The sequence below is a fragment of the Necator americanus genome, chromosome X, assembly GCF_031761385.1.
Source record: "Necator americanus strain Aroian chromosome X, whole genome shotgun sequence".
In the NCBI taxonomy this organism is placed as follows: domain Eukaryota; kingdom Metazoa; phylum Nematoda; class Chromadorea; order Rhabditida; family Ancylostomatidae; genus Necator; species Necator americanus.
In genome coordinates, this window is record NC_087376.1 from 15,271,423 (window position 1) to 15,287,707 (window position 16,285).

Sequence of the window (16,285 nt, forward strand, 5' to 3'; positions counted from 1 at the left end):
AAATAATGAAGGTAAATGCAGAGCACAGTTTGTTAAATTCTATTGGCCACATAAAGCTTATAAAAGAATGTCATAGAATTCAAACACCGTTGAAATGGTTGCATTCGTTTTCTTAATTTTTCATGTGCAAGTTCACGCAGTCAAATACTTGTCGATACTAGTGTCAACGATCCAAAATATTCGGGAGAATAAGCCAGAGGCTTAGGTGTCTGCAGGCCGATCTGTTGAAAATGGTCCTAGTCTATTCTTGCTGGAGGTGGAGTTCGCGGACACTGTTCGATGTCCACAATGATGCTTGCGGACAGAATGAACTTTTCCCTAAAAAAAAAGAATAAGGAATGTTTTGCTTACATTATTCACATTATTCGATTTAAATCATGTCTCAAACATTTGGAAGCGAAGTTTACGTGCATTTGTTCTTAAGATTAAGATTCTGAAGATATCATTGCCTTTTTTTATTTTTCTGTGATGAAAAAGAAACGGAAATCCATTTTCTTTGTACCATATTTGAACACTTAGTAAAATACAAAGGATGAAGTCACTGGCGCATCAGTACAGCTGGGGTGCTACAACGCGTTTTACTGCAATTCGTAATCGTTGAGTTTTTGGAGCGCGTGTTGGCGGGGCTCAGCCGATATTCAAGTCAATGTTTTTATATTCCCAGGCACGTCTGGTACCAGTTTATCGTACCCGTAAGGGTGATGCCTTGGTTTGCACTAGGGTGGTTTCGAACCATCGACCGTCTGGCTACAACGGACCTCCAACCTACTGCGCCACACCCTGACCAATTTCGTAAAATAAAGGGAGTAAGATATGATACTTAGTACCGTGACTTCTTAGAGCCATAGACGATGACCGTTGACTTGCTTAAATTGTGATACAGGGTGCGGCAGAAATAACTTCGATGTTTTAGATGAGGATTGAAAAACAATGCCACGAGATACGAGAAAAAGGTGGAAACATTTTAGTTTCCAAACGCAGATAAAAACTCTTTTGAGTTCAATTTCTTTCCAAGTTGAAGTTTTAAGAATTATATCTCCAAATGATGGCCTTGACGGAAGAAACATTTGGAGCAGTTCTCGGAAGCTTTCCATCAACATTTGGAGCCAATCTAGGAAGCTTTTCAACATCTTCGCCAACATGTTGGTCGAAATTTCATCAACTTCCTCCTTTAGTTGGTCCAGCCACTGAGGATGACGTTTGAAAACTTCTGCGCTAAGGTACCCCACAGAAAAATTCACTGCGATTTAAATCAGGCGAGCGCCGTGGCCACGCAACTGTGCACATAAGGAGACCAACCCACCACTGTTGAAGACAATTCCAACCAATCATAATCTTGTATGGATATAAATTAAGGTCAGCATGCGAAGTATGCTTCACACCTCGGTGTCCGAAGAACTAAGGCATGTTTCCGTGCTGAACGCGACGGAGACAGGTCAACCCAAGCCCTCGCTGTAGCGATGCTTTCGGGTGTTCTCAGATTTTTGAGACGTGTTTTTTCTTCGGTGCAAATCCTATTGTCCTTAGCCTTTGAATTCACAGCAAAATCGTCTTCCGATCTTTCATTAGCACGTAAACCGAACAGCATGCGACACCATCTGAGTCGCAGTTACGGATTTACCTTTTTGAAAGCAGCATCTACCACAAAACATTCAGCTCTGCTGACCGTGATGACGACTGGAAACGTTATTATATACCTTACATAACGGAACATACCGCATCACTCTACTTGCTTTGGTGATCCAACAGTGATTTTTTGAAATGTGGGAGTTATTTCTGCCGCACCACGTAGATGTGCAGTAAAAAAAAAAACCTGGGATCGTAGCGGCGACACAAAGCGACAAGGGACGGCTCTTTGCATTCTCGAACAAGCGATGAGATCGTGCAGTAATGAAGAAGATGCTCTTGTGAAATCGATGATAGCACATTCCATCCATGGTTCACATATGACTGTCAAAAGAAAGAAAAAGATCACGATTGACGCTCAAGATCTCATATGGCTTCATATCTACCTGAGCAATATCTGGTGAAGGCAACAGGATGTTTACGCTTCCGCGACCCTTTGAAGCGTAAGCTGTTTTAGCTAATTTGGATATATTCGTTTGCGCCAAGGGATCTTCTCTCACCTGCAAAATTGTTAAATGCGAAACACTAACTTTCTATGTCTAAACTTGAGAATAAACCTTCATAATAACTTCTTTGCATAAACTGTTGATCCTAGAAAACGAACAGCCACTTCTGTGTTTCTCCCAATGCTTCAACCTTAATAGAAAAGCAATCATTTTCGCTGAATTGTTTGATTATTCATTCCTAATGGAAGAGTTCTCACTAAATGCATACACAGCGTCTCGCAGCTGTATCAGTCCTCACAGTATGTCACTACCGATTTTTGTGCAATTATAGGATATTTCCTTAATACCGTTATGACTTCTAAACGAAGGAAGGCCACGAGCTTGAATTGTCATAAGATTCGCTTTATGAAGATTGGAACTCAGGTACCTTTCCTACCTCCCGCCTTCCCATTCTTACGTTTTCACTTACGTAAGAATGGGGAGGCGAGAAAAGCGGTCACAAAAAAATCCTTATAAGTTGTCTTCTAATCTTGAAATGAGAATTGCGGCAGGTTTGAACTTCCGTTTTTCTGGATTTTTCTTTTTCTTTCGCTCAACTGCAGTGGGTACTGCAGCCGTTAATGTTACTATCATATGCAAAGAAGCTTGATACTTTTTCGAAGAGGAACGCATGGAAACTTCATGATGAATTTGAAAGCAGTCAAGAATCTTGATCAGCAAAATACAAAAGATAGCGCCAACATCTACACCGTCTTTCATTTTCTGCAATCCTCTTTCATATTTTTAGTAAGCTATCAATGTTTCTGCTTCAAACTTCATTTGTATTTGACGAGATATACTCAAGTTGGATAGAAAGAAAACCGCACTGTACATGAAAAGACCCGAAATGAAATGATAATAATAATAATAGTAATCATGATATATAACAACGAGCTTAGTCCTTGTGTGTGTGTGTGTGTTTGTCTGTGTCACGAAATTCGAAAAAGAGGGTGCGACGGGTCCACCCGGCGTCGGATTGGTGCGCTGGGGTCAGATAGCTATAAAATGGGTCGCAACGGGTCCCGCGGTGTCGGATTCGCGCGCCGGCGCCAGATAGCCATAATATGGGGTGCGACGGGTCCACCGGCGCCAGATAGCCATAATATGGGGTGCGACGGGTCCACCGGCGTCGCACTGGCGCACTGGCGTCAGATACCTATAAAAGGGGGTTCGACGGGTCCAATGGCGTCAGATTGGTGCGCCGGCGCAAGGTAGCCATAATATGTGGTGCGATGGGTCCTCGGGCGTCAGATTGGTGCGCCGGCGCCAGATAGTTATAATATGGGGTGCGACGGGTCCACCGGCGTCAGATTGGTACGCCGGTGCCAGATAGCTATAACATTGGGTGCGACGGATCCACCGGCGTCGGTGGATCCCGGTCAATAACTTAGTGTGCATGACGCAAAAGATAAATGGTTGCAGCCGCTTCATAGCCGTGACCACTGGGCGCTTTGCTCTTCACCTTTATGACTCCTCCGCGTGCCTATTTCCTTCTTCGTTCGCCTCAAGCTTGTGGCATGCTGTTCTCAGAAAGTGGAAACAGCTGCTTAAATAGTAGCAAGATGTTCATGTGATCTGACGTGGAACATTATCGTTATCAGTAGGATGATGTCTTTCAGGTCATTTTATGCCAAAACATCATTCTTAGATAACTGTATATAGAAAACAGGAGGAAAACTCATATTTCGCGTGATACTTTTAAATTTTTTCTATAATGTGCTGATAAGGAGTGTTTGAAGCTGAAGCTCGAATGTTCTCCAAATGTAGAACTGACGCGTTTAGAAAGAAGACTATGAAATCTTTCGCTTTTAGTTATATATAAAAAAGAAGAAAGATTGTTGGAGATACACAAGTCCAATTTCATAGAAGTAATAACACTAATATTAATTTTCGCTGATCAGTGAAGGCGAGCGAAGCTAACGCCACAGAAAGTCTGAAGTCCGGCTTTAGCCGGACGCTCAGAACGGTCATAATAATAAAATAATAAAGCTACCATCATTGCAAATTGCCCAGAGAGTGACCGAGAGCACGGAGATGTGCGTGAAATCCAAGGAATAGCATGCAGCATTTTCGGAATTATTGAATTGAAAGCTTAGAGCAAAGATTTACTTGTGCTTGAAATCCCATTTATATTCGACTAATTTTAAAGTCCGTGTATTATTCATGCATCATGTAAACTTCTTTTCAAACGTTCACTTCGCAATGTTCTAATTTATGTTTTTTAATATAAATAATTTAATTTAGTTTATAATTTATAATTTTTTCATCTTTCCCTTTGACTGATCGTTGATGCTGTCAGCCGTCCTGCAAATGCAAAACTGTCTTACAGGCAGGCAGAAAATATTCAAGCAAGCATATCTTACGGATCGGATGTCGTATGATAGCAAGTCTACGGATGCTCTTGACGACATTGATTTTATCAACATACGCAAACTTCGACTTGTGAAAAAAATTAAAGAAATATACGTATATGTAAAATAAATAATAAAAATAAAACCTACGTTTTTCATCCTGCAAAAAGGAAGTTCTATTAGCGCCAACGTTATTGTTGATGTCGGTAAAATCGTTTCTACTGCAAGCCGATGAAGTAAAAATCGAAGGAATTTAAACAACAATAGTTACTATACACAGAACGAAAGTTGAAATCTGCCAAATAATTTTTTTTTGCTTGAAATTAGCTCGTGGGTTATAATTACCGTTCAGGACATGTTTTCAATGCCACTTAGAACTATGGAAACAGTGTTGATGAAAGTCACAGCAAACATTCCATCTCACCTCCTTTTTAATGAGTCATTTAATTTTACTTTTGCTTTCAGTTAATCTATCATTTAGAAGTATAGCGGCTTTTTCAATCCTCTTCCCTAAGCAGTCCGCTTACAAACACGTTTCTCATTGTGAACTTCATATTTTAGTAGTTCATTTCCTCACAAGTAGAAACACCATGCTCCCCTTCGGTAAAAAGGATGGATGGAGCATAAAGATGAACAATCATTGTTGCAGGAGCGTATATCGATCATTGCTGCAGCCCTACAAATCGGCTGCACCTAGTTTGCTTCTGTTCTTCCTGACCGCCGTTTCAAATTTTTCGAAGAGAAATGATACTTTAACAAAATTACGAACGATCATCGATCTATTCAAAGGCATGCAAAAATAGTCAAAGACGGGAAATATTCCATTATGAGAGAATCGATATTTATGCGAATACCGTTCGACGTAGACTTTCTACCACATACCTCTTTAGGAGAAGATCGGTCAAAGAACTTTTGAGATCAATGAAGAACCATAAGGAGCGCTCAGATCCTCAGATTTCGCAAAGACAACTTCGGCGACACAGCAGATTAATGAGAGTGGGTCATGCGGAGTGCCAAAGATGAGATCGCCATCTTGTCACCGATTGTTAGGCAATGAGAAAGATCACTAATAGTGTAGAGGTACTTCTCTGAATTTGAGGTTACCCTCCTTGTCCGTTTTCGAAGGATCATGGACAGGTACGTATGTCAGAAGATTTCTACAATTTGTATGCCACCAAATGCGTCAAACCCTCGGATGTGACTACACATTGCAGCAAGGTAACGATCCGAAACGCTCGAACAGCCGTTTGTATACGTGGTTGCAAGAAGAGTTCTATCCCGAAAAACCGCACACTTTTGGACCAAATAGTTATGCACTCACTCGGGCAAATCGCTACTCCTCCGGCTATCCGCTTTGCATTCGGGGAAACGATTACGCACATGGACAAACCAGCGCTTTCGAGCTAAAAGTTGTGCTCTCGAGCATGCTAGAATATTGAATGTTCTTAAAGCTTTACCCGAGGGGTATATAAGCCCGCACCCATCAATGTAAAGCAACCATCATTTCAATTTAACAAAGTTATCTACGAACCATCGTTCATCATGAGTTCCTACAATACCAGAGTCCGCCAACCGCTACCATCAACAAACCGCGCTGCGCTCAAAGAGAACATCTTCTCCCAGTCCATGATTCATGGTTGGTATTACACCTTTGGGCAGCGGAAACATTCTTAGAAGATCAATCTCGTTCTGGACGCCCTACTGACTTGGACAACAATTCTCTGTGCGATGTCTTCAATACGAAGAACAATGCTACTACTCGCAGATTCTCTCCACAACTGGACGGGGCCAGAGAACCATCGTCAACCGCCTTCAGAATCTAATCTATCTAAGAATATCCAAACCGTAGACTTGTATCGACATGAGTATCACATGAACCACGTGATTCGAGTAAACTCTGAAGGATCAGCGACCAACGATCAGTGACCATTTGCAACAGCACCAATAATGAACCATCAAAATCCATTTAAAAAAGGCCAAAGATGACTTTCTACAGGGAAAGCAGGAAAATATTTTGCAACTTGTCGATAGTCCAATTTAGCAACAGCCAAGATTGTTGACAAATCTTATTACGACTAACGTTCCGGCGTCGTCGCCTTCGTCAGAGCCTGCAAAGTCAGGTCATTTGTGATATATCCTCTCAAATGCCTCATCCGGAATAAGTCCTTATTCCCTAAGGTGCTACATCCAAAATCGAAACCAAAAGAGTCCAAAACGTTGTGCTTACCTAGGTAGCCGCGTTGCCGTGATGTTAGCGGACCTCCGCGTGATAAAATCGCTCCGCTAATATTAATTAGGATGCGACCCGCATATGACCCCGTAAATCAAAACCCGCAAAAGTCTTGATACAGAGTCAGCTCGTTGGTCACAGCTATGCATTCTTCCTTCTATTCATTTTTGGACTTTTAGCGTTTATCCAAAACGCCTCCAAAGTTCTGCGAGCTACAATTTCGGGTTCGTACGATAGGATCGTGGCAGCTATGCAGAAAGGAGCATTTTCATCACATTTTCTGCGATGGGTTCCGAGAAGGGTTGCTGCGTTTGAATGTTTCATCCCATCTAGATGTTCTTTAATACGAACACAAAGAGGTCGCCCTGTTACGCCAATATATTCTTCGCCGCATGTTTTGCACGAAATCAGATAAACTACACCAGAGACCATGCAGTCGCCTGCCTTATGGAGGGACTGTGTAATGACTCAAAACTCAACTGCCTGACTCAAAACTGTGTAATATGCCAAATGGACATATCACACAGTTTTGAGTCAGGCAAATGCGATCGTACATTCTGTTTCGCACTAACTGCTTCTTGAGATTTGTGGGAGGTATTTCCACAACACAACACAAAAATGTGCACTCGTTTCTATACTTAATGTTTTCGTTTCGTTTCTATACTTAATGTGGCCTGATCGGAAGAGTAACACCTCATGATGCGTTCCAGTACGTGTACCTAAGACGCTGTAAAAGAGACACTCCTGCTTTAAATGCTAGGAAAATAATCGCCCCTTTACGTCTGCAAAAACAAGATTCGAGTACGATTCTGTGTGTGTCACTCACAGAATCGTACTCGAATTCGAAGAAGTTTCTCTTTGTTGGTTTCAACAAAGAGAAACTTCTTCGAAGGAAGTTATATACTGCAATACGATGCACGTTCCGAGGCGAAGGAGTTAGAAAAAAAGTGTGGGGAAACAGGATTGCACGCGATGGGGACCGATAAAAGTATTATTGGTGCCAGCTCGAGAAAAACCAAAAACACCGGGAGCACATGTGATATCCGGATAGAAGAAAATGTTATTTGTCAAGAACACTGGAAGGGATTTCATCGCTGTGTGTAAGTACGGGTTTTGAATTGAAATGTCCTGAGTCGGGCTATAAAATATTGTTGAAGAACCACCCGCGACAAACAGCTTTCGTCTTGTTCGACTTCTGACTGACGAGATATTCGTCGCCAGAAGAGTGACCTAAAACTGATAGGAGTCTTCGAGACCTACGCAGTTAGTTTCTCTGGCTCCAAAGCAGCTTTCGATTCTCCTCATTGTGACGATCTTCTCAGCGCGCTTCGCAACGAGGAAATTCTGCAAACGTTCCCTTGGGTAACTGATGACAGAAATCGACGAAACACGGAACAGCCATTCCCTTTCCCGTGTTCGACGTCGGATATTCTTTGATACTGTACTGATGTTTTATGCCTGCTGTACTGTTGTACAGGAAGGACGCGTTAAATTAAAAGAATGTATTGGTTAGTCTCCACTCAGCGCAACAAACTCCTCGCAGCTCTTTTCTTCTTATTTTTGTTGTAGTCCCATTTTCGTTCATTCTCATTTCGAGTAATGGCTTGAGAATATGATTACGTAGTCTTAAAAAAGTCGTTCCTTTAGTTTTAGTACTAGAGGGGCTCTAAAATCTTATTATTTGCAGAGATTTGGTTTCTGTTTCATTTTTTGTTCAAAAGTGTTTTGTTAGCATCCCTCGTGTTCGTAATACTAACAAAGTACTTTTTCGCTGGTTTTACACTCTATCGTTTTCCTAAGACCAATTTTGCGATTTTAATGCGCATACGAGTACAAAAGTACGACAAGCATGCTCAGTTGTGCGGAGAAAGGATAAAGGATAAAGTTTCTGGCGTTAATCAATCGGCTTGGGATGCGCCCCCACGTTCACTTCAATTCAGAATCGTTTGAGGTTTACGAACGTGTATCTGGCCTATACAATGACTTGCGGTGGCTAGCCGATGTCTAGTCAGTGTTTTTATCCTCCCAGACAAGTCTGGTACCAATTTATCGACCCCGGAGGGATGAAAGGCTTGGTGAGCACTAGGGCGGATTCGAACCTCCGGTCGATCGTGCAGGAAGCGGAACCTCTAACCGCTACACCACACCCGCCCCTTGTGCGGAGAAATGGAAAAGAAATTCAACCCCCAGAAACTAAAATCTAAGAGGCCTCATAACAGCAAAACAATTAATAGAAGTAACAGAAAGTACTTCTCTAAAAGTACACAATCCTATTCATCAACTGCTGTATAAAAAAATAATGATGATGCGGAGTCATGTGTCACCTTGATACATGTTTTTCACCGACTGCAAGTAACTGATGCAGTGAAGATGAGCACAAACGCAACCGAACTCATCGACTGAATCCAAACGTCAAACGCATGCAGAGATACCGGAAGAAAGAATGGATAAAGTCGAAGATTAATTAATAAATATAGTAGTAAAGTATGATCATTATCGGCAAACCTCAGCTATCCGAACTAATGTAAGAAAAGAGAATAAGCATATAAGTGAATCCAGAAGCAGTTATTCAGATGTGCTTGTATGTAAGAACATTTGATTATGTAACAGATAATATAAAGTAAAGATGAATTTGACGCAAGGTAACTCGAAATCGGAACTGATGTGAAAGAAGACAATTGTACGTATGAGTTAATATTAGGTGTTGCTGAAAAAGGTGATAACGTTCCTTTTGCAGTTTGAATATTATGTTTCAATAGAAATTAGAGTTACATGTCGTTCAAATAGTTTCTTTTTTCGGGATTCTTTCATGAAAGAATGATGGGAACTTCAGGTTGAGTGAAGAGCATTAATTGCTCCAGATTAAGATTTCCAGAGTTCAAATATTACACTCATAAATGGCTCGAGTTTCTAATATCTATGTATAAGTGTCTCTGTATTGGAGATAATGAATGTGAAAACAATGTCGTGTAACCAATAAATATAAATCTATATGGTATGTGATAAGTATGACATGGTCAAAGGATGCAAAAACACACAACTGTGGCAATAAATGAACAGACGTAATAGGATTAACTTTCAAGCTAGAGCAGGAGTGATCATTACAGATATATAAATCACATTCTCATTGTCCATAATAGCGAAAACATTAAACCAAAGGATATTTTTTTAAATGAAAAATGCACTTAGAAATAAAAAGGAATTTCGCACTCTACAAGGTATTCCCATTCTGATTCTCTGCTTTCAAATTGGAGCAACATGATAACAAAACGGAGCATTTTCCACGTCTTCAGTTTTTTTTTTTTTTTTTGCAATTAATCAAGGTTATAAGGCTACTGAAACTGTTTTGATGTGATGCTACGCATGGAAGGCACTGAATGAGGCTTTCTGAAAAACTTTGAAAAAGATTTTAGAGAAAAAAAAACTTGGAAGAACATGAAAAGACACAAGAGAAAACGCGGACTAATACCAACAACTGGCTTGGAGACAGTGGGAAGAACAACACTGGAGAAAGTATTGTTGAAGAAGTAGTTTGCAGAAGTTGTTTTGTTTTTGGAAAAAAGGGAAAAATTAATTTCCCTTGACCCGACACAATTGGGCCGACCGGTATGTGAACCATCATCGAGGTTAAAGTTCTTAAAGGCATCACCCCACGAATCTGAGGTGGTCCAGATTTCAGGCGGAGTATTCGTATACGGGATGGGAGACTATGGAGAGGGAGACGTCCATTTCTTCCTATTCCAGGCCGTTTTTTTACTGCAATTTTAAATAAACATTTTCATGTCTTCTTACTTAAATTTCAGATTAATCCTCCACATCAGTTTACCGCTTCATAGTGGCGTGGAGGTGACACTGGGCGTCGAACTGCGATACACAGCGGAGGTTCGTCCTCCGGCAGGGTCTCCTAAGCTGAGAAGGAGTTCGACACATCCGACATTCCTACTTCTCAGAATCGGAAGCCTAGCTTCGAGTAAACCACTGCTAAGATTCACCACCGTCTTGGCAAAATGTCGCAAGGTGGCTCCGTTTCACCACAGGTTGGCCGACGACCTGTGGTGAAAGCTAAGCTCGCCGTGGCATGGCTGCTTAGTTTGGGGAAATGTCTTTTTGCCACTCCAGCATATACACTGCCTCAGTACCCTGCACACTGGGCCCTGCCGTCTCAGACGTTGGACGGTATGGCGACCGGTGAGAGGCGATCAAATCTCAGGTTGCTCAGGACGTCATTGATTCTGGACCAAGGCGACACACGCAAGACTGGCCATGGAGACTGTCTCAGACTGTGTACTTACAACGCGAGAACAGTGTCCACAGACGCTGACCTACTTACCCTTCTCGGAGCTGCAGAGCATATCACATTTCACGTAATTGCTCTGCAGGAGACCAAGTGCAGAAGGAACGACGTTTGACAGACGAATGACAGTACACTCGTCATTCGTGGAGAGAAGGTTCCGTCGCGAAATGTAGGCGGTGTTGGTTTTGTTGTGCACCCACATGTCGTCCATCTTGTCGATTCTCACGAGATCCTGTCACCTCGTCTGGCCATTCTTCGCCTCCGCCCACTGCGCCAAAAACCCATCAGTATCATGAACTGCTACTCACCAACATCAGCAGGTGATGATTCCGAATTGGACGCGTTTTACGAGGAGCTGGAGGAAGTAATCCGCAACGAGAAGTCCTTCTACAAATTCGTTGTCGGAGACTTCAACGCTAAACTAGGAAAGGCCACAGAAGAGGAATACTGGATTGGAAGATTTGGACTAGAGGAAAAAGATCATCTTCGGTGGACATGGGAATCGCCCAATGGCGCGACTCGTGCGGAGATCGACCACATACTCACCAACCGGAGGTGGTGTCTACTTGTCGTCTCAGTAGTACCATTCTTTTGTGGTGGTTCTGATCACCGTCTCCTTCGTCTAAAAATAAGGCTTAACCACACGATGGAAAAGAACATCTGCTATAGGCAACGAAGGAGAAAAGAAGTCGTCTACGACGATTGCCTACTCGAGGACTCCTTGTCCCAAGGTAAGACCACCGAGGAATTGTTGGGAAGAAGAAGTGCTTTGAGGCTTGATCCGAATGCATTGCACATTGAGCGGTTAGTAGCAAACACTAGCTGCTAAAAAGCGTTGCAAGAGGATCTTTCGAAATACAGGCAGAAGAAAATTCTGGAAGCAACACAAAGAAGAATGAGTCTAAAGAAGTGCCGCAGGGGTCTCCGCGATTATACTATTCCGCTAGCAGCCTTGCTGAACAAAGACGGGACTCGCACGTCCTCTCGTCGTAAAATAAAAATAATTAGGGAGAGGTTCTACTCAAACCTTTTCCGTTCATCAACTCCTGTGTCAAGCCCGATCATCCCCACTGATGATCATCCCAGCTCCACCACTGATTCTCCCTTCGGAAAGGAGTACAAGTCGCTATCAAGAGCATGAAATCTAGCAGAGCCCCCGGACCTGATTTTGTATCAGCAGACTTTCTTCGGGCTGGTGGCCATCCACTTCATGTAATCTTAGCAGCGCACATGACATCCTAGCTTCAGAAAGAAAGGATCCCACACCAGTGGAAGACCTCGCGAACCCTTCTTATTCATAAGAAGGGTGACCCAGAGGACCTTCGGAACTACCGTCCGATATGCTTGCTGAGCGTGTTATACAAAGTATTCACCAAGATCATCCTCACGCGCATATCTAGGACGCTGGATGAAGCCCAGCCTCAAGAACGAGCTGGATTCCTTCAGGGATTCAGCTGCTTGGACCACATCCAGACCGTGTCGAGGGTCATAGAGGTTTGCCGGGAATACCTCCTGCCCCTTGTTCTAACCTTCGTCGGCTATGAGAAAGCCTTTGACAACGTAGAAACGAATGCAATACTGTCAGCACTGGTCGATCAAGGTGTGGACGCGTCGTATGTGAGGACATCAGCCAATTGCTACGATCGATGCACGACTAGGATACAGCTTTTCCACCGCCCTCTCACATCATGAGAAGAATCGACGATAGGTGGACTAAAAGAACGCTAGAGTGGATCTCAAGAGATGCTAAACGCCCTCGAGGGAGACCACCAACGAGATGGTGTGACGTGTTCGCTACACGGATGGACCAGCTGAGAGCTCAGCTGGATACGGCTCAAGGACCTCGTCAACGTCACTCACAAAACTTGTGAACATCTTGGATGACAATGGCGAGGGAACGAAACGAGTGGAAGAGATGCTGGGGCCCGCACGTCCTGTGAAGGCGGACCTTCTAAGTATCTAAGTATTTCAGATTAATTTCTACTGTTCAAAAAATGTAGAGATGATGATGTTGAGCGGGGGCCTATGCCAACGCTGCTGACTTCTTGTACTTACAGGAAAATCTGCTATGTTTGATCCAGAGACGAGACCATAGCCGCGTCAAAGCTTTTCTTCAGTATACATGCAGAGCTGCCCAGATGAGATTTTAATACGGGAAAAACACTAGAAATTAGCCAAACGACCTAGGTTAAGTAACGAAGACTGCGACTAAAGACGCTCAAGGCAGCACTGATAGACTAGTGGATAGTATGCTTCGCTTAGGTGCGGGCGCTAAGTAGAGTAGGCAATGTAGTACTACTATTAGCACATATTTGAGGTCTATAAACATCTTTCAGTCCTAAAAATAACTGGGTATCTCTTCCAATATTATATGGAGCCCAGAAAAATACAGTTTTCTTTTGCATTTGCTTCTTCATGCCATTCTCCTCTAATTCTTAAATTTCTTTTCTACTTGATCGCAAACTTCACTAACTGGCCTGCTTCTTTTGGCTAACTTCTAGCGAATTTTCCCACTGTTCGAACCTTATTTGGGCAGCTTGTTTCCACGTACTGTATATACACTGAACATAGTTCTGCTCCCTATCTCTGCATCAAATATCTACCATAGTTCCGGGCATAGAGATAGCTTTGGCAGATGTAAGTGACACCCTCTCTAAAGAAACTAGAAGATGCCGTTGAAGATGTTATATATGCTCTCTTTTGGTGCAGAGTGATACTCTTTAATCATGCAGAAGTATTGAAGTATAATTTTTATCCGATGTGTTAGTGAATGAAAAAAGGACTTTTTTCAAGAACAACATGTTTCTATGTGGGGAAAAGCACCTGCAATCCCTCGAACAGTAATATGTGTAGCAGTTCTTGCAAGTTACATATTGCATTCGTCCCAAGTCCACCTCAAGCGTTTTGTGGCAATAGGTGCATCTTACAAACGATCGCTGAAACTGAAAAGAAATCTAGCATTCTCAGAAGTAATTCTACGAGATTACCTTCTGCAGCGTTGCTGATCCTGTGGCTTTTTTCGTCACTTGGTCCATAAGTGTGCTGTTTTCTGAGTAGATTTCAAACCTCTCCTCATTCTTATGAGATATATTTGTTGGTGTTATACTGAAAGTCAACGTTACAGAATGGAGGGGGATCAAATCGAGCATCGAGGAGAAAACGAGTTGCGTGGTAATCTAAACAATAGTGACGAAGGCGAACAATCAATATTGCCATTTGTTTTTATAAAGAATGCAGTAATGAAATCTCGTGAGGAACAGAAAAAAGTACGATCACTGGAGAGGAACCTCATGCTTCCTCTCAGCCCTGCGAGCGGAGATATTCCTTGGAATATCGAATCTAGCACTTCTTTTGTTGTTTCTGTTCCACCACATGCTACGACGACATTTCCTGAAAAAATCCGTGGATGCTCATTAGTTAACTGAAGTGCGATAGGCTTTTTTCAGTAACAGTAAATGGTAGGGGGGGGGGGGGGTTGAAAAAAGTAGGAAGTTTAGGAAATGTGTAGATTTTTAATTTTCTATGCTACTTTTCTCTCTTAGTAAATGGGTTTCGTAACAGCCAATACCACAGCGAAAACGTAAAACACATATGAATGGAGTTATAAGATGGTCAAAGCAGAGGACTGATCAGCTTACATTCCGAAACAGCCGCTGTAGTGACAAAGGGACGCAAAAGAGTAGATGAGTGATGAAATTACCTGATAAAGCAATTAGCTGCATCATTTGCATAGGTTTAAGGCATTGCTTTGAGAGTTGTGTAAACGTTCATAAGCCTGATGTTCTTTACCCTTTGTTTTCTGTATTTGTAGATATTTGCGAACTATTTTCTGAACCTCACCTACTAAGTACAAAGAACTCAGCTTGGAAAATTTCCATTAACGCTGCCTTTCATCCGAATAGAAAACAAGGGTACAACTGAAACCGCCTTAAACGCATTGCAAAGAAACCGCTTCACCCAGAAAGGTCTAGGGAAAAGGTGTTGACTGAGCAACTCCATAACTCCCTATAATTGAATGTATTGTGTAGTCGTTTAGAACTGAACTTCAATAATGATTGCAAAGAAAGAAATGCTATTAGGTTAGTTACTTTTTTTTCAAACTTTGAAAGGAAGTTGACGTTGGAAAGCTAGGACACATTCTTTTTCCTGGGGGCTCAGGATAAAGCTAGGTGGTTCTAGAAGTTTCCTAGCCAAATGTATATAAAAGCGCCGCGTGTCTGTTGCGCCACCGTTATCATCCAAATGGTTCGACGTCATCTCTGAGTGATCTTCTTCTACGCATGGAAGCAAAAAAATAGGGCACAACAGGCCGTCGAGAACATCAGCAAGGTGTTGCGCGAGGGAACTGCTATCCACGCTAGCGCTCGCAACTGGATCCGTCGTTTCGACGAGAAACGTCTCTTTCAACGACTGGTCACACACGGGACACTCGCGCGCCTATATTCTACATCTACAATGCATCTATTAGGTTGGCTACTTTTTCAAAACTTTGAAAATAACGAAATAACTAAATAAGTAATCCATGATAATGATCCATCCACGGATCCATCTCACTAACGAGATCACAGCATAATAGCAAGACTATATGGCGCGTCTCCAGGTGGCAGATAACGGGCTAACCGCGGACCAAAAGCGACTTTGTACCTGTTCTGAGACGAAGGTGAATTCACAGAATGGACTCCCTGTTTCTGCTGTGCCAGGATTGACGCATAACATCATTGTATCACCCAAGTGAGATGAGTGTAGCGCAGTCGGTAAGAGGTTTAGCTGTCTACGCGATCGCAGGTTCGCATTCGCCCTAGTGCTCACCAATCCTTCCATCCCTCCGTCCGGACGAACGCCTGGTATGAAGTGACTGGGAGGTGCAAGGGAGGCGGTTTAGATTTGTCTCCAACAGATAAGCTCCACTTGTCCACTTGGAGGGCGACACTGTTGTGTCCACGAGATGAACAGTGAAATAGGTTTGCTGGTCTGCAAAACTACCTGACAATTAGACCAAAGCCAAACAAGTGTACCAAACAGTGCTACGTACATTTGCGTGTGAAGAACCTCTCAACACAGTGAAAATACATACAATGGCAATAGGGCAGTATATACACGACAATATGTCGGCGTTGTCGAGTTGGTAGAGTCTTTGTCTGATCTATGTCGATGGTTGGTGCTCGATCCTCGACATTGTCCTTGGCGTCGGTGATCGTCCTTGCCATTCCACGGTACCGTCGCTCTTCTTGGTTGAACAGCACGATGGAAGCTTCAGTCTCCTCACAGCTAACTCTCCGCTGCATTTTTCCACGCATCT

General features: G+C 42.7%; 2 protein-coding genes across 2 annotated transcripts; one reads left to right on the forward strand and one right to left on the reverse strand.

Annotated features, from left to right (window-relative positions):
* Positions 1–236: 236 nt before the first annotated feature.
* On the reverse strand, positions 237–16,283 carry RB195_023280 (uncharacterized protein; the record flags this gene model as incomplete). Its single annotated transcript, XM_064210652.1, has 4 exons — positions 237–318; positions 1,814–1,950; positions 2,184–2,262; positions 6,307–6,392. The coding sequence occupies 4 exons, from the start codon at positions 6,390–6,392 to the stop codon at positions 237–239; spliced, it is 384 nt and encodes a 127-aa protein (XP_064066533.1).
* On the forward strand, positions 11,279–13,128 carry RB195_023281 (uncharacterized protein; the record flags this gene model as incomplete). Its single annotated transcript, XM_064210653.1, has 2 exons — positions 11,279–11,790; positions 13,068–13,128. 2 exons carry the CDS (start codon positions 11,279–11,281, stop codon positions 13,126–13,128), a joined length of 573 nt encoding a protein of 190 aa, XP_064066534.1.
* Positions 16,284–16,285: the final 2 nt, after the last annotated feature.